At 41.7% G+C, this 24,578-nt stretch overlaps 1 protein-coding gene across 1 annotated transcript; it reads right to left on the reverse strand.

The window, feature by feature from the left end:
* Positions 1–534: 534 nt before the first annotated feature.
* Positions 535–24,505, reverse strand: LOC125427439 (APAF1 interacting protein). The gene is made up of 7 exons (XM_048486858.1): positions 24,392–24,505; positions 14,758–14,858; positions 9,304–9,352; positions 7,683–7,800; positions 4,148–4,283; positions 2,218–2,385; positions 535–1,210 (listed from the first exon to the last, which is right to left on the reverse strand). The coding sequence occupies exons 1-7, from the start codon at positions 24,458–24,460 to the stop codon at positions 1,111–1,113; spliced, it is 741 nt and encodes a 246-aa protein (XP_048342815.1). The 5' UTR covers positions 24,461–24,505; the 3' UTR covers positions 535–1,110.
* Between the last annotated feature and the right edge of the window lie 73 nt (positions 24,506–24,578).

Genomic DNA, 24,578 nt, shown 5'->3' on the forward strand with positions numbered 1-24,578 from the left:
ACTGGGACAGAAAGAGGCAGGAAAGATTTCCAACCCGTTGACAGAATTGCCTTCTGTAGCATGTGAAAACTTACAGTCAGTCATGCTGGTACCATCCCTGGTGGTTCATTCTTTTATTCTGGGTGCTCCACTACAAGAACTGACAGAATCGAACTTAAGTGTATTGTGCAGTATTCTTTAAGAGCGCTTTGAGTCAAGTGAGACTAGGAAAGTAGTGACCAGCCTTACATTTAGTTGTGATGAAGCGGAAACTATTACCTAGATCTTTTGAGCATCAATAGCTTTGAAACAAAAAATCATATCCCCCCCCCACCCCCCACTGGCAGATGATGTATCATTATTGTTAAAAGCTATTGCACAACAAAAGTGACCTCTAAAAGATGCCATCTATGCCATGCACTATTTTTATTCCAATTTTCCATTTCCTCACAAATGCTTCTACTTTTCATCTGTGACACATACTTTTTCCTGTGATCAGTGTTGTATGCATTTCTGAATAACATGCATTTCCAAATAATAATCTGTAGGGAATAATAATCTGTAGGGAAATTTATTTGAATGTATTACATTGTAGAGGACAGTAAGGAGATAATTACTTTGACACTTTTTAACAGTTTTGGGATGCTTTTCTCTATGGCACGCTTCCAACACTTTCTACTTTAACAATTATTAGAATACTTTCTTAGCAGGCACCAGACTATCAGTTCATAAAGCATACAGCTTTTTATTTTTTTAAACTGTAACAAAACAAGACCTTCGCATTTTGATAAAGTGGTTCCTATGATATTCTAGAACATGAATCACAAGGAAGATCCAAGGCAAAATTTCTTTCAGTTGTTCTGACAGGAATCACAATCACAAGTTGTTCTGACAGGAATCACAATCAGAGATCCCATGCACTTCAGTGTGGAGGTGGAAGCTCAAACTTGATAAGCTTTCGAGATTTCATAAACAGGGTAAAATGACATGTAATTAGTAACAAAGTGGCTCTGAAACAGTGAAGAATATATTTTATTAAAAGCCAACAGTTGTTTAGACATTGAAGCCTTAAAAGTCCCTTGATAAATTGCACTGACATATTAGAGGCGTCTTCGAACAAAATGTCAAGCATTAAATAATCCCATTTTCTTCTCTAGGAACTGTAGCAGGATCAAGGCCATGTTGCTTCATCTGTACTGCGATATCAAATAGATAGTCATAACACTCACACCTTAAATGTAAAACAGAACAAACAAATCTGAGTTTGGCATCTAGATAACTTTTTTTTAATCACTTTATTTAAACCACCCTTAATTGTAGCAGAATGACTATATGGCAGTGTCTCTCACTTATTTGTGCAACAGTAATTTTGTAACTCCTTTTCCCCCATTAAAAACATTATCTTAGTCAGTGTGATGCTCGTACTTTTTATTACATTTACCTGACAAACAGGATATAATTGCTTCAAGTTTGTGGTCAAATTTCTAAGGCCGTTTCCGCACGGCCAGGATGCGCCCCCACGCCGCCAAGAGTTCTGGCGGCGTGGGGGCGCAAGCCCGTTCGCATGAACGGGCGAAGCTGAGGACCAGCAGGACGCGGACGAGGCGGCTCCTCACATCGAGGCGCCCTCTTCCCGTCCCCGCCCCACTCACAGTGTCACCAGATCAGCCGCCTGCTGAAAGGCGTCGCAGTTCGCCCATACGCGCCCTCCAACCCTGGAGGTAGGAGGACAGTGTGAAGGCGGGGCTGCTAAATGCCCAGCAGGCGTATTGACGGTGACAATCGTGAGTGGGGCGGGGATCGGAGATTAGCGCTCTTCCTCGGGCGCGGTTCGCACCGCCGGGAAGACGCTTCCTCCCCAACAACAACCCTTTAAAGGGTTGTTGTTTAGGGCGGCCTGACGCCGCCCTGGGGGGAGGGAAGCACAGTCAGGTTGCGGTGTTTTTACCGCCCCCAGGCCGTCGTTAATGGGCCGTGCGGAAACGGCCTAAGGCTACCATGAAATCATCATTTGCAAAAGTATTATGAAGAAAAAACAATATATCTGGGCATAGTGGCCATCTGTGTATGTAAAGGCCATTCAGATCTGATTAAAGGAAAGAGGACAGACGGGAGATTCAACTGCAATGGTTCTCAAAGCTCCATGCAATTTCTAGTTAAACTTGAATGTAACATGTTTCATTACTTACAGTAGGTGAGAGTTACCATTACAACAGCCTTCTTTTTAGGCATACTCACATTGTTTTGGCTTTTTCCCAAGTTTCTCCCCAAACATAAACTCCATGACGTCTGACCAGTACAGCGCAGGAATCTGGATAATCATTCATTGCTTGAGCCATTCTCTGCTTCAAGTCCTTTTCTTCAGGTGTGTTCTCAACAATGGGAACTACTAAGGGATCATCATATCTGGGGGAAAAATGGTGTGGTTGTTGCAATTCTCTTTTGGGCTCTTCTCACATTCTATCACATAAGTCTTACATGCCATAGCCCTAAACTGGTAAATAAGATCAGAGATGATAATTTAAATTTAAAAAAGAATTAAATGATCAAAGAGAGACAAAAAAAATCAGGCTTGTTCACATTATAAAATTTTGGAAATAAACATCTGTTTGACATCATCTTTCTATATTTCCACATTAATGTTGGGTGAAGCTGTCTAGAACATTGGTTAGGACTATTGGCGAGTATAACACTAATGGGCACAATTCAGCAAAAGTTAAGTACTTAAGTTTAATTGGATGTAATGGAATTTTAAAATGCTTACTTTTGGATGGATTGTGCCAATTATATTGGTTTTTATATTTATAAGCCGTCAAGCACTTAGAGGAAGGAATTGTTCAGCATTCTGTTTCAAATACAAAGAGATCCATTCACATGGCAGAACTTCCTTGCCCACTTGCCCATTCTCAAAGCAGTCCCCTGTGCCCCTCAAATACTACCCGGTGCTTCAGGAACTCCTAGGAACAGTACTGGGGTGACTTGGTAAAACCCCTCACTTTTTGCTGGCAGAAGCACCCATGTGTTGGCAGAAAGAGTGCATTGGACACAATTTCTGTTTACAAACAGTAGCCAACCAGATGCTACAGAGAAGCACAAACAGCAATATTAATCTTCCACACAGTGCAGTACTAGCAGAGTACCTGTAACATTCCAAGAATTTTGGTTCAGTGAACAAGATGTTCTTCAGTGGAATTTGCATAATGAATATCAAAGTGGGATTAAGATCAATTTGGTTTTTTAAAATTCCAGGTAATTAAAATTGGCAGAATACTGCCTATACAGACACTAGAAACATGCCTGAAATCATAAATAAAGTATGACATGATTTTAAACCAAACCAAACCAATGTTTGAGCTTCAAGTTTTCAGGTAAGATATAATTAGAAGATAACATATCATTGTGGGATGGCTTTATCCCTAGGGATATCAATAATGTTAGAATATTTCCATATAACCTAACATGGATGCATTTAATATATACATAATAGCAGAAACATTTGTAAGTGTGATGTTTCAGCTGGGCTCTTCCTTGGCATATTGAATGGTGTTGTGGTTAAAAGCAGTGGAGTCTAATCTGGTGATCTGGTTTTGTTTCCCTGCTCCTCCACATGAAGCCTGCCGGGTGACCTTTGGCTAGTCACAGTTCTCTCAGAACTCTTTCAGCCTCACCTACCTCACAAGATGTCTGTTGTGGGGAGAAGAAGGGAAGGAGTTTGTAAACCATTTTGAGACTCCTTACAGTTGAGAAAAGCGGGATATAAATCGAAACCCTTTTCCTCGTTTAGGATTTTCCCACACTTCCTGTTTATTACTGAACAGTTAAAGTGCACAGGCATCAAAGTGTGAGATTTTTAGGAATTGTTGCCATGCTTGTAACTGCACTGGTTTACCTAGATTCAAAAAGGTCAGTAGATGAAGTTGTGCCTTATATTTTCTGGGAAATCACCAGGCAGGTTTTTTTGCATTTTCTGTACAGCAAACAGAAAAACATTAGTACACTATTTGTTTAATAAGAATTCATTTATTTTATTTTGTGCCAAATTTGATAAAAATGCAAAGATGAAAAAAAAATCAGTTTACTTGGGTATGAATTGAGATTTCATTCTGAAATCAGTGTTATATATGTGGAAAAACATATGAACCACCAAATCATATCTGTAGAAATTTACCTGAAATATCCTCCGGTGGTGCATTTCTTGATTCCTTTAATCATCTCCTGATGAGTAATCCTAAACTCACTTCCTGGATAGAGAAGAGTGGCCATAACAGCAGCTTTGGAATGAGTATGGATCACTGCCCCTGCTCCTAAGAGAACAAGTTAAAGGAAGAAAATTATCTGTATTTTTAAAGGAATATACAACCCACAAGTGGCCATTGAGGATTTATTTCCATCACTTGCTTCCTGAGGCCCTTTTCTTGGAGATGTCAGGTGGAACCTGTAATACTCTGAATGGAAAACAAGCACTCCACCACTGAGCTACATCACTCTCCATTACCATCTTTTTAATATAAGTTCTTGAAGTGTAACTTTTGTTTCCTGAATGTGTGTTGAGCGCTATCAAGTTACTTCAAACTTGTGGTGCCTCTACAAATCAATGTCTTTCAAAACATCCTATTGTTAACAGCCTTACTCAGGTCTTGCCAACTCAGGTTAGTGGCTTCCTTTACATAGTCAATCCATCTTATTTTGGGTACTCCTCTTCTCCTGCTGCCTTCTACCTTTTTTTTAGCATTATTGTCAAATCCAGTGAATTTTGTCTTCCCATCATGTGAACAAAATAGGATAGCCTCAGTTTTATTATTTTAGCCTCTAGAGACAGTTCTAATCCAGCTTTCTTGAATAGTCTCATGAAATCAGAAATTACACTGTACCTAAAGTGTAAATGAAATATTATCTGATTCAAACAATTATCTGATTCAAATCAGCATAGCAATCTACAGTTGGTCTGAAATGTATTGATCCTTCAGCCTCTCAATACTGGGCAACACTGAAACAAGGAAAAAAGCAAGCTGCTGTACTTTTAGGACTCAAAATATATACTTACATGAAGAGGAAAAATAAAAAAGGAATAAATACTTAAAAACAGAGTCTCCACCATTGAGTGTGTCAATTTCATTTAAAAGACCAGCCATCTTTACTTCAAAACAGATAATCACAATAAAATTTAAAAGCCGATCCAAATACTCATAAACACTTTCTCTTGGTTTCTACAATACGCATTGAATCTACAAATCACAGTCTTCTCTGATTCTAAAGCTTCCAAAATATGGAATCCAGCTTTTATCACTTTTTGTTCATTACTACAAACAGCACGCCATTCCTATTCATACACATTGTCTGAAGTTTCCCCCAAACTGCTGCTGCTTTCTAGTGTTGCCCCTTTCAAACTGCCCTTATAATCTGTTTGAGCAGCTGGTTGCTAATGAATTATTCGTGCATTTCAGACACAACTGTTTTAACTCCTGGCTGCTAACATTTTTTTTAAACCTTTTCAGACAAAGCCACTTGTGTCCTGTTGGCATTCCAGAGCTCACCCATTTTTAAATGAAAACTACCGTATATACTCGTGTATAAGTCGACCCGCATATAAGTCGGGGCACCTAATTTTACCACAAAAAACTGGGAAAACTTATTGACTCGCATATAAGTCGAGGGTGGGAAATGCAGCAGCTGCTGGTAAATTTCAAAAATAAAAATAGATGCCAATAAAATTACATCAATTGAGGCATCAGTAGATTAAATGTTTTTGAATATTTATTTCAAAGAAAAACAGTAAACTGGCTCTGTGTGGAAAAGAGGGTCAACAAGAACAATATGGTCTCAACAATAACTTTAAAAGTACAAAAACCTTAGCTCAACCAGCAACCAAGCTAAAACACAAGAGTTAAAATCCTTCAAAACTGGATTCCTCATCATCATCTGTATGTCCAAATGTAACCCAACTTAGATTTTAAGAGGGATATTATCAGAAACGAAAAATCTACTATTAGCTTCCATTGTAAACAATGGGGGATGGAGCATCCCCTTTGGGGGTCAATAACTTTGGATCCCCTGGCCCAAACTTCACCAAACCTGGATGGTATCATAAAGAGACTCTCCTGATGAGACCAGCCAGGTTTGGTGAAGTTTGGTTCAGAGGGTCCAAAGTTATGGACCCTCAAAAGGTCCTCTTCTCCTGCTGCCTTCTACCTTTTTTTTAGCATTATTGTCGAATCCCCATCTACTAATAGCTCCCATTGAAAACAATGGGGAATGGGGGCACCTCCTTTGGGGGTCCATAACTTTGGACCCCCTGAACCAAACTTTACCAAACTTGGCTGGTATCATCAGGAGAGTCTTCTGAGGGTACCCTGAAATTCTGGTGCCGCTAGCATAAAAACTGCGCCCCCTGCTGGCCAGCAAAGTAAAAACACAAAAAATGTTTTAATGACCCGCATATAAGTCGAGGGGAGTTTTTTCAGCATTAAAAATGTGCTGAAAAATTCGACTTATACATGAGTATATACGGTACTTTTTCTAATGTTCAGTTCTTGCTTGTGCTTCTGAATTGCTGCACTGTGCTGTTTTAAATGTCTGGATTGTTTCCAAAGGGACTGTCCCCCCCTCCTTTTTTAACAGTTTGTTCTTCTTTGGCCTTTTTTTGGCAACATTGTAGGATTACTGCTACAATGTTATAGCAATCCAATAGTATTCAAATTAACCAGCATTCAGATACATTGGATTGCTATGATGTTAAAAGGGGGGGGTATACTGTAAATTGGGGAGAAAAGCATGACACTGTTTGAAATGGCTCAAGTGCATCACAGTGTTTTACAGATGGCTCATAGATGAATTGAAATTAGTTGTATGAAATGCCTGTCCTTGTATCACTTTACTTGGAACTGAGCCAACAAAAGATAACATCTGATTTAGAATGGTAAACTGAAAGGGACCAGTATCTCTGCCACTTTGCAGCATACCATTCCATGTCCCAGGCCCAATTGCCAGGTCTTCCCCAAGCTAATTGATAACTATGTAGATCAATTTTCAATGTTTTTCAACTGATGACTTTCTCTTCAGTAAGATAAATGCTCAGGAACATCCTGTGACATCACAATATATGTGATAGAAAGATAGCATAGCAAGTTCAGTTTATTATATGATATGTTAGTGCTGATTACAATAGCCACTTATTTGCAAAAGAAAAAAAGGCTTTAGATTGCTGAAATTATTTCAGAAATTTCACAGTTATTTAGTATAATAACTACTTAACAGATTTGCATTCATTCTCATAGGGGGAAAAAATCTCCATTTTATCAATGAAGTTCACTTCCCTTCATACCCAGAGCTGGAACCAAAGACACATGAACTGAACAGATCTCTTCCCCTTCCCATTGAAGTCTCTAGCATACTCTGAAAAATTACTCCTGAAGGATATAGAACTCTGGCAGCAGAACTGGATATGGTACAGTAGATTAGTGAGAGAACAAATCAGAAAAATTCACCTATCACCAATCATAAACTTTTATGTGAATGAACCAGTCACTTCTCTTGCTCAATTCCCTAGTACTGCTTTTACCTTATTCCTGAGGGTCCTCCAACCCATTTCAGGGGGGAGGGCTGGTGGACAGTGGGAAGGGAGAAGGGATAATTCTTCTCCATTCATGCCTCTTTGAATCCAATCCAAAGTACAATTTTTTTCATCAACCCTGCTAGCTGCATACCTCTCAAGTTATAAGCATTCATGAAGAGTGGAGTACATTGACTCTTCTTTAATTTCTTGTGTGGTGGAGGACCACTAATATCCCGTTCTTCTATATCACACACAAACATATCTTCAGGCTGTAACAAAAACACAAAAAAACCCCAAAAAACCTGAAAACACTCAGGCACATACATTTTTCCTCATGAATACCCATCTTCTTTGGTTTACATCTTATATTCTAATAGCAAACTCAGTCAAATTGTGGCATACTTAAATATGGTGACTGGAGCTGTGGATGAACAAGACAAATATTTCTACAAACTTGAAAATGGCCTCAGATTGCAGAAAAATCTGAACTCCTAAAAAATACCATGGGGAGTATAAAAAACTCCAAAATGATAAAAAGGATGTCTGTATTTTTAAGCAACAAATTCCCTCAGTGGCTGTTGCTAGGAAATTACAAATACCACCCTGTGGTTTCTGGATAAAGTGGCAGCTTTGTAGGGGGGACTCTATGGCAATATACCCTGCTGAGGTTGCTTCCTTCCCCAAATCACCAGAAATATCCCAACCTGGAGCTGGCAATCCTAGGGGGAACTGATCTTTGTAGTTGGGAGATCTGTTGTGATTCTGGGTGAGCTTCTGTCACTATTGCTGCTGTGGGGTGGGATGGGATGGGATGGGATGGGGGTGGGTGAAGGAAGGAAGGAGGCAGGAAGCCAGGAGCATGATGGGGGTAAGAAAAGAGAGTGATGAGGTGGGGAATAGAAAGAGAGACAGTGACAGTCATGGAGGAAAGAGATAGAGTAAGAAAAGGGGTAGCAGGAGGGTGAAAGAAGGAGAGACTGAGAGAAGTAGGGGGGATGCAGAAGAAGCAAAGGTGGGAGGAATGGGACAGCTGGTCCTGCAAGTTCTTAGGAGTCCCCACTTGTCTATTATAACCTCTATATTATTTATACACAGGCACACAACCAGAATGAAACTATGGATGTCCAAAAATCACAACCCTATCATGCTATCTGACAAGCCCTTTACAAAAAGTAGTTTATTGATAGTAAATAAAACTGTATATCCTGTACGATCTGGTATATTTCTTAGTATTTTGTTTTACTCCAACTTAATAAATGTGCTGTTTAAGGAGTACCTTTTTTGTAAGTATTATAACAGAGTAGCAATTCATTTTTAATCCCCTCTTTCAAGGGTTACAAGCAAACAAAGTTGAGGTTTCTTGGAATTTCTCTTTTGATTCTCACACAGATGCAAATATAGGGCATAAACACTGACAAGAATAATACTGCAGTACAATGTTTGTTGTTTGTTGACTAATCATGCTTCATTTTGTACATCTGGTGGCAGAACAAACTAATTCTGTATAATGACTGATTCAAGAGTGGAATGGTATCATATAGCACAATGTTGTCCAATCTCAAAAATTAGCCAGGATGGGAGACTGCTAAAGAAGTCTGTGCAGAGAAAAGAAATAGCGAACTATCTTTGCTTGAATGACACTTGCTGGGGTCACCGTAATCTGATAGCAGATATTACATAAAACTCACTGTAGGGGCTCATTTCTATGAAAACATGATTATGATATGGCTGTGTTTCCAAGGATTAGGTTAGAGGTTAAAAATATTACTTACCTGAATTCTTTCTTTTTGGACACCAGAGGGCGCAATGTAGATCTCATCGCTAGGGAAAAAGAGGAAAATGTAGGCAGAGAGTACATTTCTGAAGTACATAGTCTGAAGTACATAGCTCATTTTACAGACACAGAAGTCCATAGAGATCACAGAATCGACATCATTTCACAATCCACACCTGAGTCACTGCTTTACTCTGTTGCTGTATGTGTAGTCAATTCAGGATCATCCACTATTGATACACCTCAGACATTATTACTTCTAGTTGTCTATATGACTGAGTCTTGCAAACTTTCAAACTTAAGACAAAGCAATGGCTCTTATTTGAACAGGCCGGTAATCTGCATTCCAAGCAAACTGAAGTAAAAGCAAAGCTTGCCAAAGCCCAGCAGCCTTGCATTGAAATAACTATGCTTAGACATTAGGGCTAAAGATACCAGTATCTACACCATGTGAAGAAAAAAGACTATGAACTCAGAGAAGTGTGTGTTTAACTATACTGAAACAACATTAAGCTTTGGAGCTCTTAGTTCAAACCTGGTACAGCAGAGACACCTGGTGGACAATGAGCCATTCCGCCGACAAATTTTCTGATATTCTACTCATTCCAGAGGGCTCTTGTGGCATAGAGTAGCCATGTTTTCAGCATGACTGTTGCTCAGTTTCCACAGGAGAATTTGGCTTTTCACCCTTGTAATTTTGCTCTCATAGTAAATGCTCCCCCACTATTGTTATATCACCATCCTAATTCTCTGCTCTTTTTCAGAAGATATTTGGTGAATGCATAGCACTGCTAAAGAATAATGCAACATTACACCTTTTGCTCAAGAATAACGTAATCCTACATTTTAAAATAAAATCATTTACACAGCATTGCTCCAGAATAACACTGTACTTGAATCCTTTGGTAATGCTAATTGATGTAAGTTACTGGGTGTCCCAACAGTACTGAAAAGACTAATTGGCCCCATATTGTTTTAGGGAAAGGAAGAAAACACTTCAAATGCTGAGAACAGAGAAAACACTTGCCACTTCCATCACAGGATAGTAATGGTATCACAATGTTGCCCTGCTGACCCACAATTCAAAAAGCCCTCATTTTGTGACTGTTAGCATGGACACTAAGTCAACTCATGCAAATGCAAAGGAAGAGCACATTTTTTTCATTTAACCAAGAGTTGTACCTCCATTAATTATGGATGCATGAAAAAGATCATTCCAACAATGTCATGCAAGGAAAGGTCCTTTTCCCTACCCCCAAGTTTGAAAAAAGCAGTTTTGGGTGGAAAAAATAGGCTGAACAGGAAAACAGGTTGAGCAATTTCAGCAGAAATGAAGAACAATGTCAAATGGAAACAAAAACGGGGACATGATTAGAGTTGCTGAAACAGAAAAAATATGCTCATTTGCAGGTTGGCACCTGCAGAAGGCCTTTCTCAAATGAGAGCAAAGCTGTTGTGGTAGGGAACAGGGGAGAGGCAGTCCTACAGATAGGAGGGATCAAAGCCACAAGGGCTTTGTATGTGATAGGCAATAGTTTAAACTGAATGCAGTAATGAATGAGCAGCCAATGCGGCGTCTGCAGAATGGGAGTAATATGCACGCTCTGGCCAGCTCCCAACAGCAGCTCAGCTGTGGCATTTTGCACCAGTTGGACTTTCCCAGATGATTTTGAGGGGAGACCAATGTACAATGCATTACAGTAGTCTAGTCTTGATGTTACTGTGGCATGGATCCAAGTATCCAGATCAGCTGTATCAAGATAAGGGGCCACTTTATGGGATAGGCTAAGTTGGTTGAAAACATTTTTGCAGCTGTATTATCATGCCCTTCCAGTAATAAGGCTGGATCCAGTAGAACCCCAAGGCTTTTAATTGAGTAAGCAAAGGTCAGCTGAGCTGGGAAGAACAATGTCCTTCAAGACCTCCACCTTCCCAACCAGCAGTCTTTTCAGGATTCAGTTTCAATTTGTTCACATTTATCCAGTTAACCACAGCAACCAGGCAGCTATTCAGGATCTCTACTGCATCAGGAGATTAGGATAAGGATATATAGAGCTGGCAAGAGCCAGCACAGTATAATGGTTAAGGTATCAGACTAGGATCTGGAAAGCCCAGGTTTGAATCCCTACTCTGCCATGGAAACTTTCTGGTTGACTTTGAGCCAGTCACATATTCTCAGTCTTGACTGTGGGAAATATTTGGATGGGACACCTCCAAGGAATATCAGGGTATGATGCAGAGGCAGGTGATGGTAAATCACCTCTGAATGTCTGGGGTCACCCCAAGACAACTGTGACTTGAGGGCAAAAAAAAAAAGCTAGGTACTGATGACAGCCAACCCCAAAACCATGACTGATTTGACCCAAGGACTTTATGTATAGACAGAAAAGTATAGGGGATGGAACTGAGCCCTGTGGAACCCCTCAAGATAACTCCCACACTGATGACTACTGGCTTTTGAGTCCAATCTGTAAGGAATGATTTGAACCAGTCCAAGACACATCCTGAGACCTAATTTGGTCTCCAAGTGTCTGAATATGATGGCATGATCTACGTATCAGAGGCTGCAGATAAATCTAGTTAAGAGCAACAGAGAGGCATGGTCTTTGGCTATGCTCAGATGAACGTCAACACCTAAATCTAGCAGTCTAAAAAGATATATTATTTTTTAAAAGAATCATGAGTTAATTGTCATGGCAGTTCATTACCTGAACACAGTTAAGGGGGCAAAAGTGTGTTGTTACTCTATTTTTATTTGCATATTTCTCAAACAAAACCTTGAGGCTGCATTCCCCATCACTTAAATTTTAAACCTATAGTACAAATTATTTTCATTCAGTTGAATCTGTAAAGTAAGGAGTAGAATGTATACTAAGTAGGAGAAACAGTGACTCTCAGAGCAAAGATCAAGCCCAGTTCCTGGGAGGTCCCTGATTGAAGACTTACTACAACTGGAAGTCCTGGACGCTCACTTTATTTCAGTTGTGTTAGGGAAACCTACATAGATACACAAATGTTCACTTAAGAGGTTTATGGCTCTTACTGATGGGGCAGGAAGCACACTGCTGAAACACAGACTGGGTCAATCAGATCCTGTAATTCACAAGATGACCAATCACAGAATGAAATTTACTATCACCTAAATCACCTCTCATTACTCAATTTGTCTTTAAAAGAAAAACAAAACAGTAATTTTCTGGTCCTTATCATGGAATAGACAGATTAGTAGACATATCCTGTTATAACGAAAGAGGTCGCTGGCTTCTGTTACAGAAAGGATCCCTGTCAGCTGTTTCAGGAACCTTCCTATTAATTGATTTGTTTTTCGCTGCCACCAATCTATACTATAGCCCATACACTGATTAAATGGTCACCACACTTTCTGGGACGCACACACAGACAAAAATAGAGACTGGAACGGATTTAACTGAACAAAACTTGAAACGTTTATTTCTGGCTTAAAAGTAGGCTTCTCAGGTAACTTGAGAGGAATTAAAACTTGTTGGTTTCAAAAGCTTAACGGTTGCAGAGATGTTAGAACATAAGAACATAAGAACTAGCCTGCTGGATTCTGCTACTCGCAGTGGCCCACCAGGTGCCTTTGGGAGCTCACATGCAGGATGTGAAACCAATGGCCAAAGTTAATGGCACTTCACTTCAGTTTCAAACGTTACTAGACACACGCAGGTGTCACTTTAGTAAGATGTTTCTTCAGAAAAAGATTGCTTTAGAAAAGATTTACTTTAGACGTTCACACTCCCTCTTCGGTCAGACACTAGTCCACTGTACCTAACCACTAAACAACACACCCCAGTCTCTGCCCCGTGGGATTCTGGCACACAAGCCTCCCTCTCCCACCATCCAAACTGGCCACACTGCCACTGGACTGGGCCTCCCAAGACTGGTGTTGTACTTGTTAGGACAGACTTTAGCCTAGATAGAGGGTTTCTGTCAAAACACCTGAGTGGCGGGTCACTCTCCACCAAGCTCAGGGCTTACTGATGTCTCCAATAAGCTTCCTCAGCTTACAGAGTGTACTGTCTGACTCCTGTCAGTCCAACAGCAGTGACAGATCTCTGCTTGATCTGCTCACTCTGCCAAAACGCACCCGAAGGCACAAAAGCCAAAAGACCAAGAACCAAAAGGCAAAGAACCCTCAGCACTCTGGCTGACTCTATTTATAATCTTGCCATTTTTTTCTCTAGCCAATCAGGGCTGGCTAGGGCTTAACCCCTTCAGGGCAGACTTTCACCCTGGAAACTGAATGCCGTATAAGGACATTCGTCACACCTGTCCTTACCAAGGCACTGAAGAAAGGATAGTATCAAGATGGCGATTTATAGAGGATTGTAAAACACAAATTTTAAACTCTGTTGGTAGCCCCATGGAGCTCACAAGCACCATACTGGGGACGCCTGTCCTATACAATCACATCAGACAGAAAGGAGAGTGCCAGTTCAAACACTGGATCCAACAACCAAACCATAGTTTTGTATTTACATCCAAACCAGCCTTTCTACACCCTTAAGTCTGCCCTGCAATTTTCACAACCAGTTCTTTTTTTATTTGTTTTCTACAAATATATTCATTCCAGTTTACCCCTCCTTCTAGTCTCCAGCCTGTCGTCTTAGGTCTTTCTCATTCTGTTCATAATGGCAAATTTTACACTTTCCATTATTTTTGCAAATCCTACTTCTGTTCACCTCTCAGCTCAGCACCAGCAGGATAGAAGAAAGAAACAACCAGTCAGGCAACTATGTTTTTGCATACAACTCCTTGACTACAGGGCAATTTGCTCATACAATAAATTATAAGTCTTCACTTAGACAAAAATATCATACACACGGAAGGTTTTTCTGCAGACTGCTTGTTTGCCTTCTATCACCACTAAGAGGAGCCATATATTCATCAATACCGGGATTCAGCTCCATTAACTCAAAAACAGCTGAACATTTCAGGTTTAAATCTATGCACCTGAATTGAATTGTTCATACATACACATCCGTTATTTTAGCAATGCTGGAAATTATTCTGAGAAGTTTTAAAAAGTTACTTCAGTAAAAGATACAATGATAACATATTCCTTATCTGGGATTTTAAAAAGGTGAACTCCAAAACTTTTGAGTTAGTATACTACGGTTAGGTTCATGCATACCTATCCACCCCAGTAACAGAGGAGCATGCCTATTATATTAGGTGCTGTGTAACACAGGCAGGATAACGCTGCTGCAGTCTTCTTGCTCATGGGCTTCCTAGAAGCATCTAGTTGGTCACTGTGTGAACAGACTGCTGGACTTGATGGGCTTTGGTCTGGTCCTGCATGGCTTTTCTTATGATCTTTCTCTTTTAAACTGCCTTCAGCTTAAATGTCTACAATATTTTTACTAGTCACTTTCAACAATCCATGGGGCTATCAGTCTGGAAAAGAAAAGAAAACAAACAAACCACTTACCCATGCTTCATACTTATCCCTCCACCAGTCCCTGTAACCCAGCCTAAGTGGTAGAATTGCTGGCAAAGCTCTGGGATGAGATTCCTTGGATGCAGCTTGTTCTACAGAGATAAAAAAGAGTAATTGTTCACATCTGTTCCTGCAGAATTACAGCTGCATGATTGAATTGACTTAAAAAGTGATCCTGGTTAAGTAGGCACCTGATTTATGTAAAAATATTTTTAAAGTAGTTTCAAAACCTGCAAATGGCAAGCGTTGTTTTAGAAGATGCATTTTCCCTTCTTGACTAGTATATGAAAATTGGCCCTAATGTAAGATATCATTCTAGGCAATAGGCACAAGTTATTAGTACATGTCATTAATGCCTGGGAATCTGAATTAACATCAAATCTATTAGGTTTGCTGGCCATAAAAGTAGGAGCCCCCATAAGGTTCCGTATGTAGCTTTCAGGATCATATGTATCACAGAATAGGGATGCACAAAAGGGATGTTACCAACACATGTGGTTTGCAGCAGCGCTCTTTCTGTTCCCTTGTATTATATACTATGGTAATTTCTGAAGGGTTCATCTGAATCATGAAATCCATGTATACCCCTGCATTGGCTGCAGATAAGAACATGAACCTGGAAGACTGCTTACCTCTACCTACCTGGACAGGCATAAAATATCACAGTATCAATGTATTTCATTATTAATGTATTTCATTTATAAAAAGTAATTTGACTGTACTTTGATGCAGAACTCTGAAATGTTTATTTTTAATATTGCCTCTTAAGATGCACAGTAGATACTTATTTTGAATATTTCATTAGAACTGAACTGTTGAATTTTTTCTCCAAGGAGAACTACTTACAAGATTCCTAAATATTTACATTTAAATTGAAGAAAAATAAATTAGATTTCTGAAACTCATTCAGCTTGATAGGGCAGAGCTGTCATCAGTAACAGAGTTAAAAGTCAGCCTTCGAATGCAATTTTGCTACAATTTTCATTAACAACTGCAATTTGTTATTCTTCATTTACCATATTTAGCAGACACCACGCAAACACTCTGGGGCAGTTTTTGAGTTAATATAAATGACTACATATCTACTGAACAGAATGTAACTATGCAGGTTTGCACCAGTTAATGTTGTGCATCATTATTAATCTGGATCTGGCTATAAAACCTTCCATATCATTATATATTAGTCTAGCTTTTATACATGCTATTTGCTGCAAAGAAAAATGATAATATTTGCATAAGCTGAAAGTAAGTTTCATTTCATCAGAACATCTTTTAAGATGAGCTTCTACTTATGCCAAGTATCAACATAATACCTGACATTTGCAAAGGGATTTAGTTAAGGATTTACAGAGCTACTGTTCGGACAACAAAGCTGAAATATGTTAACATCAAGTTGCCAACACACTTCAATATTTCAAGGTAAATTTAGGTAGTTGTCACTGTACAAGCAGGGTTACCAACTTCCAGGTGGGGGTCAGGGGATTTTCCAGAATCTTAACTGATCCCCAGGTTATAGAAATCAGTTCCTCTGGGGGAAAAAATGGCTGCTTTGAAGGGTGGACTCTATGGTTTTGCACCCAACTGTGGTCTCTCCCCTTCCCAGTCTCCACTAGCAAATCTCCAGGAATTTCCCAACCAGGAGTTGGAAACCCTATGCACAAATAGGACCCAAATCACAATTATACGAATAAACACATTTGCAAAAACTCAAAATGCATGAAATGGAAAAAGATTCTGTCCCTCAAACTGACAGTTCTTCAGCATATGCACTCAAATATATCACTGTATTTTTAAAAGCCCTGTTTTGATGCTTATATGTCCATAATAGAACATTCTTCATGAAATTGATGTGAAGGGCACAAAACTGTCTAACTTCCAAGTTGCTGCTCTGGAACAGTATATCATGGAATTAGATACATCATTCCTTGAATCATTCACAAAAATAAAACTAAAGGGAGAAAAATATCAAAACTGAAGAGGGGGTAAAACCCCAAACATATTGCCCGCTTATTATATGGGGAAGGCTTCATGAAACAACACCTGTAAATTCCTATGTCAAATATAATAAGAATATTCTCATGCCAAAATGTTCCTCCCATCAAATTATATGTCTCCTGTAACTAATATGTTTGCTGTTCTGTGGGTTCATGTGTTTACATAGTATTTACAAATGCATAAGGCTAATATAATAGGTTAAAGTAGGTCAGATAAGTGGGTAGAATTTCAGGAATAAATGCATTGTATAATGTATGGCTAATATAATCCAGAGCTTGAACTAAGATCTCTGGACCAGTCTGAAGATGATACCATCTTGGAATCCAGCAAGAGAATGTATCAAAGTGCCATGAATTTTAGAGAAAGATGTCTGGATCTAGACAAACTCTATCAGATGGTGCAAGAAGGCAAAGCCTCTTAATTGGCAGGTTTTCAAGGCAAGAGATGTTAAGAGAAGGTTTGCCACTGCCTGCCTCTGCCCGGGCTGAGAGAATTCTGAGAGAACTGTGACTGGCTCAGGGTCACCCAATAGGTTTCATGACGATGCCTGGGGAATCAAACCCGGTTCTCCAGCTCAGAGTCCAGCTTAATGACCACACTACACTGGCTTTCCCTCACTCACATGTTCACACAGAGCGAAACCAGTGAAGATTTAGTTATTTATTAAATTTCTATACTGCACCTCCCCTTTTGGCCTCAGGACTGTTTCCAATAGGTCATATATAATAGTGTTTTACCATACATCAGGGGTCCCCAAACTTTTTAAACAGGGGGCCAGTTCACTGTCCCTCAGACTGTTGGAGGGCCGGACTAAAAAAAACTATGAACAAATTCCTATGCACAAATGATTGGAAAATGTTTGATTTCACCTTTCAGCCTTTCTGTCATGGTCTATTTTTAGAACAGTGACCAAAGTATGTCAAGTACAGGGTGGGCTCCAAATATTGTTGGGGAGGCTGTGGAATACCTTCCCCTGTAAAAAAAAAAAAAAAGCAGAACTTTCCCAATGAAGCATTCCATCTAACCCAGGATCAGGTATCTTCCTGGGTTCTTTCCTCCCTAGCAGCCAGTGAGCGATTCACCAGCCTGGCTGATGCCAATGGGAGTGAGGCGGAACAGAAAGTCTGAGAGCAACACATGGAGTAGCTGAGAGGGAAGGGTGGAGCAGGCATTGCCACATGTAAGGTTTCCAACTCTGGGTCAGAAAATTCATGGAGATTTGGGGGTGCAGGGTTTGGGGTGGGGAGCCCACTGTCCAAAGTAGTCATTTTCTCTAGGAATTGATCTCTGTCACCTGGAGGTCCGCTGTAATTCTGGGACATCTCCAGGCCTCCCCTAGAGGTTGGCTACTCTTACATAGAGGTAGTATCCACAAATATGTCTCCTGCCTGTGAACAGCAATGTTTAGAACGCAGCAACTCCAGTCACAGAAAAAGAGCAGACCTGTGGGTATTGCCTTGTTGCATAGGCTGGTTGGGGAGAAAGGAGCCCAGGAGCCCAAGGGAGCCGATCTGGCAGACCCCGAAGGCCACGGGTATATCCAGAGCTCTGTTTTCCCTCCAGCAGACCCAACAGTCAAAGCCACAGAGACCCGTTCGCCACCTACCAGCCGGTCCCGCAAGGTGGGGGGTGGGGATCGCCCTGTTTGCTTTCAGCTGGCCTTGTTGGCAGGGGCAGAGGTGGGCAGCCCCATTCTCAGGTTGTGGGGGGCCTGAAGGCAGACAAGCGACTGCAAGTACAACAACCCAGTGGGAAACCCTCCTGCGCCGCCAGACCCGCGCCCCACATCAATGGCCGTTGGGGCCGGTTCCTCCTCTCCCTCGTGCCCCCACTGCACATGAATGGAGCCATCGCCACCATGCCTGGCAGGCTGGATAAATGCCTTCAGGGGGCCACATTTGGCCCCCGGGGCGTAGTTTGGGGACCCCTGCCATACATAATAGATACAATACAATCCAGACTAAAAACCATACATTAGAACCTCCTGAGACTTTAACGGTACTTACCTTTGAATATTAGGAGTTAGACATTATTATTTTATTGCACCTAATTGCTTGAACTATATTTTGAATCTGAATCTTTATACTCAAATAAAGCCTAAAGGTTTACTGTATGCAAGGGCCTACCCAGACTTGGCTACAGCTACCTTAAAAGGGGATTGATTCCAGGGTTCCAGGCACAGGACAGGACAATTAAATCACCTGGAATGGTTAAGTAAAACCAGCAAGAACTTGACTCACAGGCTCCTTCTCTCTCTCTCTCTCTCAGTGTAGGTCAGCTGAATCCCAACAAACATGGTAACCACAATACCATTCAAGACATATGCCTTCCCAACCGGCATGCTGGATGCAAAAGGTTGTTTTGGGGGTTTTTTTTACCATCAAGTCACAGCTGCTTTATGGCAACTCCATCGGGTTTTCAAGGGAAAGAGTGTTAAGGGGTGGCTGCTGGCTGAGCAGGAGAAGCACAAGCCCTCCACATGAGTCAGGAACAGTCCAGAGGTCAAGCATGGGGGAGCAAGCACAGTCCCAAGATGGAAGGCAGCAGTGGTAGTCAAGGCACAGTGCTAGGTCAAGGCTCACCAGCAAACAGTACAGCTAAGTCCAGAAGAGAAGTCCAGGGCAGTCCAGAGTCAAACAGCCAAAATGATGAACAGAGCTACATGGGTGCAGGAGCAGGATGAAGGTCCAGGGGAGAGCAGCAGTGAGATGAAATGACACATTGCCTTCTGCAGAGAGGCAACCATTTGCAGCCTCTCTTTTATCAACCAGGGGAGTGGATGGCATCATCTTGCCTTGTTCTGAGGAACTGATTCTGTGAGCCACCTACAACTGACAGACCAATGATCTAGCTACCTTTTGGCCTTCAGCCTGGTCGCAGCAGAGCCACCACTGGCATTGTTCCAATGAGGATGGAGGCCTGGAAAAGGGGCTTGTTCTGGGTGCTTCACGAGAACATCTTTTAAGATGAGCTTCTACTTATGCCAACCTATACTTATTTTGAAATAATCAATGGAAGACCATTTTTTCATGAGTGCAGACTGCTTATGGAACTGTCTCTTCAGAAAAATTAACCCGGTGTCACTTTGACATCTTTCAAATGCCAGGCAGGGTCTCTTATAAGACTTTTATGATCTCTAATGGCTTTCAATATTGCTCTATGCTTCTGATAAATTTGGTTCTTTTTTTAAACTATATGTCATATTTAGTGTCACTTTATTGAATATTTTAATAAATGAGTTATTACTTTTTAATGAATCAATATAAGCTTTCTTTAAATGTTTTAAACATAGCATGTGAAATAAATTTTGTATTTGACTTGTACAGCATACATTGCACTGAACCTATTACACTGAGCTTATTACAGTAGATGTTGATAGTTTTGTTACAGTTAGCAACTTAAAAACAATTGCTTCAAAATATACTAGATTCAAAGAGAAAAGTAATCTCTGTAAAAAAGTATTTAAAATAAGAAATAGTAGTTGAAATATGAAGTAGAAAAGATAATATATGGCAAATTGTTCCTGTTTGTGCATTAACTGCTTTCCTCCTTGTTTTTATAATTATTCTCAAACCAGTACATTTTTATTTAAAAGAATTCAATGAAAATGGTATAAGGTTCATAACACTTGGTTAAAAATAGCAACAACAGAACCTTTAATTAGTCAGTTTTGTATTAAATGAATTAAAATAATTTGCATAATATATCATTCTGAGTTTTATTTTTGGGGTAAATGAAGTACAATTTAATTATAGGGCAGGGCCTACATACTGAAGTATTTAGAACTTCTGTAATTTTCCAAATTCAAAATAGAAATTGGGTTGATGTTTCTTCTTTCTTTCCCATTATTAGAAGCATTGATAAACTCTAGAAATAACAGAAAGCAGCTGTGCTGATAACCTTAACAATTTGTCCCCACAAAATGACATTTGCATAAGAAGCCTGCCCTAACCAACAGGATGCTGTTGGATAACAAAGAATTATGTACAAACTCCCATGTATGGATCGCAATCAATCCTTCAGAAATAGATTAAGAAGCTTGAAGCTCTAATCTATTTTGTTAATGAATTACAAAATAGAATGTAGGCCCCACCATGCTCTCTGGATGACATTAATGAGAGTATAATGCAAGGTGACCAGACGTCCCACTTTTGGCGGGACAGTCCTGCCTTAAACCAATTTGTCCCGCGTCCCGCGGGGTTTTTTAACTGTCCTGATTTTTGGAAGGCTGACACGCTGCCTTCTGGGGCGCTCCCCTTTTCCCGCCAGGGAGCACACCAGAAGGCAGTGCGGCAGCCTCCCGCGCACATGGCCGCAGGAGCACACTGCCTTTGGGGCGCTCCCCGGTTTCCCGCCCTATCACAGGGCAGGAAACAGGGGAGCGCCCCAGAAGACAGTGCGGCAACCTCCTGCACTGCTGCACTGCCTTCTGGGGCACTCCCGTTTTCGACCCTGTCACAGGGCAGGAAACCAGGGAGTGCCCCAAAAGGCAGTGCGCTCCTGTGGCCACGCGCGCGCACGCCCGGGTCCCGGTTTTAAAAGGTGAAAATCTGGTCACCTTAGTATAATGGCATTTCCTGACTTATGGGAAAACTTTTTTGCCTGTCCCTTCACATTATTACAAAAAACATGGGCAGCAGGAGGGATCCCATCAAAGCTAGGGAGGTCCTAAGGAGGAATCTTTCTTCTTAAGGGCTGGCAACATTGCTATACATATGGCTGCGAGTTCAAAATGAACTTAGGGTCATAACATTTTGGTTGTGTTTTGGAGTATGTGACTTAGCCAGCTATGAAAAGGAGTAAAAGAATGGCCATCCCTGAAATGGCATATAGATCCAGAGCTTGTCTGGCTTCTCTTCACCACTAATGAGAATTGTAAATACACTGTTCACTGTAATATGACCAATAAGTCCATGAATTTCACTAAGCACATGATCAGAGTTAATATGAATGAAATAGTTTAATGGTTATTTTTCTCATTCCATTATATAATGCCACAATGGCTTTTTGGCTGTGTTTAGCTTGACACATAACAAGTTCTACAGATCAGTCCTAAACAGTGCAACAGAAAAAGTCCTGAAGTTCAAAAAAGCATTATTCACCTATGACGTGTTACACAGAGTAACATAGCAGATAACTGTAACTTATAAGCTAAATGTATTTGGTTGACCAAACTCCTGTCTAGATGCCAGTGGTGTCTACATATTACCACTGTAGCTTCAGAAGGCCAAATATGTTAAGTTTGCTATTATATCAGCATATATGTATTGGAACCCTGACCTGGATGGCCCAGCTGGCCCGATCTCATCAGATCCTGGTAGCTAAGCATGGTCAACCCTATTTGGTTGAGAGACCAGGTTCACTATGAGAGGAAGGCAACAGCAAATCATCTCTTGTCTTGAAAAGCCTTAAGGGTCACCATAAGTCAGCTGTGACTTGATTGCACTTTACACGCACACATATTAATTGGAAGGCACCCCTCCCCTAAACTCTGGGAGTTATGTTCATATAAGGACATCCACAGAATGATTAAGTGAACAAGGCTTATAAACCTAGAGACTTACTTTGTCTGGTTTATGCTTCTGTCTTCATTTTTTAAAACTATGTACTGCAGTGTGTTTTATTTTGAAAACTACCGTAGACACGTGTTTTGGAGAGATAGTATAAAGCATATTAAATATTTTTCTATTTTAAAATGCAATTCTCTATTACATATAAAAAGAGAATGAAAAATTGAATTTTTTTTCCAAAAATGAATAGTTTATATAAGGTAGATAACCTGAAGAAGTGACACCCAAGACTACGTACTAAATTTCAAAATTATGTCTAAAGAGGCTTAGACGGGAATAACTCTGCGAGGGACTAAGGAGGACTAAGCAGGCAGGTCAGGCGTGGGGGGAGTGGACAGGCTGGCTTACCCACTCCGGGGCTGCTCTGGCTCCATTTTGGGCCCGGCTGCCCCTCCCCCGGGTCCTAGCAGCTGCCCTTTGGGACTTCTCTGGCTACAAACCTGCTCTGGGGCCTGCAGGGGACACTCAGAGAATCACAGGGGACACTCAGCATATTTATGAGCAGGGGTTCCTTGGCATTTGAAGAGCAGCTCCAACTGAGCCTCTGGGGCTGCAACTTGAGTATCAGCTGCCTCCACTTTCCCTTTCGTTCTGCAGCTTTTTGTTTTTAACCCGCATTTGCAAAAGGCCAGCCTGGCTGAGAGATTCCCACCCAGGGATCCGAATTTGCTTGCAAACTTTGCAATCCTTTGTAAGTAGTGCTCACCCCTCCCCAAAGTTGCAGACCCAAGAGGAGAAGGAAAATTATCTCTCCTTGCAAGAGAACTGACTCATTGCAAACACATGCCACCAGCCCTGTAATCCATGCAAAAAAGGGGGCCATGAGTTACAGCACTCCAAGCCAGAAGAAGGGCGAGCCTTCCTCTTTCCCTCCACCTAAACTTGCAAGCTCACCGCCTCCAAGTCCGGTGGCATCTCTTTGCAGGCAGAAGATGGTGTGTGTGTTTTTGCCTGGTGCTTTCCTTGAGTTTTTTGCAAGAGCCGCCCCATCTCTGGGTCGTGCTTTGGGTAAGGCGGGTGAGTGGAAGGGGCAGATGGGAGGTCCAGATTCAGCTTTGCGCCAGGGGAGTCCTGCTCTGACTTCTATGCATACCTGCAAGGTAGCCTGCCGTGTGGGATGAACAGAAGCTTCTGCTCTCCGTAGGGCAGAGGGGGTTTGCATGCCCAGTGCTGCTGGCAGCACCAGTCAGGCTGCTGCTGCCGTCCCCTCTCTGCCCAATGGAGCAGAGAGGGGAAGAGAAGGGTTTGCAAGCCCAGTATTGCCGGCTCGCGCAGTGCAAGAGTAGCAGCAGGAGGAACTCGACCGCTGCTGTCCCCTCTCTGCCCAATAGAGCAGGTGGCTCAGCTGCCTTCTCTGTGGGGCAGAGAGGTCTGCATGCCTGGTGTTCCTGGCTCATGTGGCACAAGAGCAGCAGGCAGGCAAGTCCCCTATGCCCAATGGAGCAGGTAGCTGCCTTCTCCGTGGGGCAGAGAGGGTTTGCATGCCCGGTGCTGCCGGCAGCACCAGGCAGGCTGCTGCTGCCGTCCCCTCTGCCCAACGGAGCAGGCGGCTCAGTTGCCTTCTCTGTGGGGCAGAGGGGGTTTGTATGCCCAGTGTTCCCAGCTCGCGCAGCACAAGAGCAGCAGGCAGGCAACTCCCCTCTCTGCCCAGTGGATTAGGCAGTTGCCTTCTCTGTGGGGCAGAGAGGGTTTGCAAGCCTGGTGTTGCCAGCTTGCGCAGCGTGAGATCAGCAGCACCAGACAGGCCGCCGCTGCCGCTGCCGCCCCCTCTGCCCAACAGAGCAGGGCAATAAATGTTTATCCTGTTCGCCCTCCCCCCTAAAGTGTGCTTTGAGTTTTGGCCCCCTGTGTAATTGAGTTTGACACCCCTGGAGTAGGGGATCCTATGGCTTATGCAGTCATGGCTATTATAAGCTACAACGATTCCTGGCAAGACACCTTTGCACAACTATATGCCAGTCCAAAATACACAGGAGTCGGAAGGGCACCTGAAAGACTAACAAAAAGCTATTCCAGCATAAGGTTTAATAAACTGGTGTGCACTTCTTCTCTACCATTACCTCAGCTCCATCCCACCCGTTTCCACACCGACACGCACGGTCACCCCACCGCTGTCGCTGCTCAGCCATGACAGCAATGCAAGGGAAGCCAGAGAGAAGGAAGACCCCGGGCCGTTCTCGAATCCTGGGAGTGGGAGGAGCCTGGGCCGCTTAAGGGGGAAACCGAAGCATAGCAGAAGGCTGAGAT

The sequence above is a fragment of the Sphaerodactylus townsendi genome, linkage group LG02 (assembly GCF_021028975.2).
Source record: "Sphaerodactylus townsendi isolate TG3544 linkage group LG02, MPM_Stown_v2.3, whole genome shotgun sequence".
Lineage (NCBI taxonomy): Eukaryota > Metazoa > Chordata > Lepidosauria > Squamata > Sphaerodactylidae > Sphaerodactylus > Sphaerodactylus townsendi.

Bases quoted from the DNA above. Each gene is read 5' to 3' on its own strand.
- LOC125427439 (XM_048486858.1), bottom strand. From the start codon at position 24,460: ATGGCTGAGCAGCGACAGCGGTGGGGTGACCGTGCGTGTCGGTGTGGA. The intron at 9,353-14,757 runs GTAAGTGGTTTG...CTTTTTCCCTAG, and splicing joins GGGATAAGTATGAAGCATGG to CGATGAGATCTACATTGCGC. The intron at 2,386-4,147 runs GTAAATTTCTAC...TTTTTCCCCCAG, and splicing joins ACCACCGGAGGATATTTCAG to ATATGATGATCCCTTAGTAG.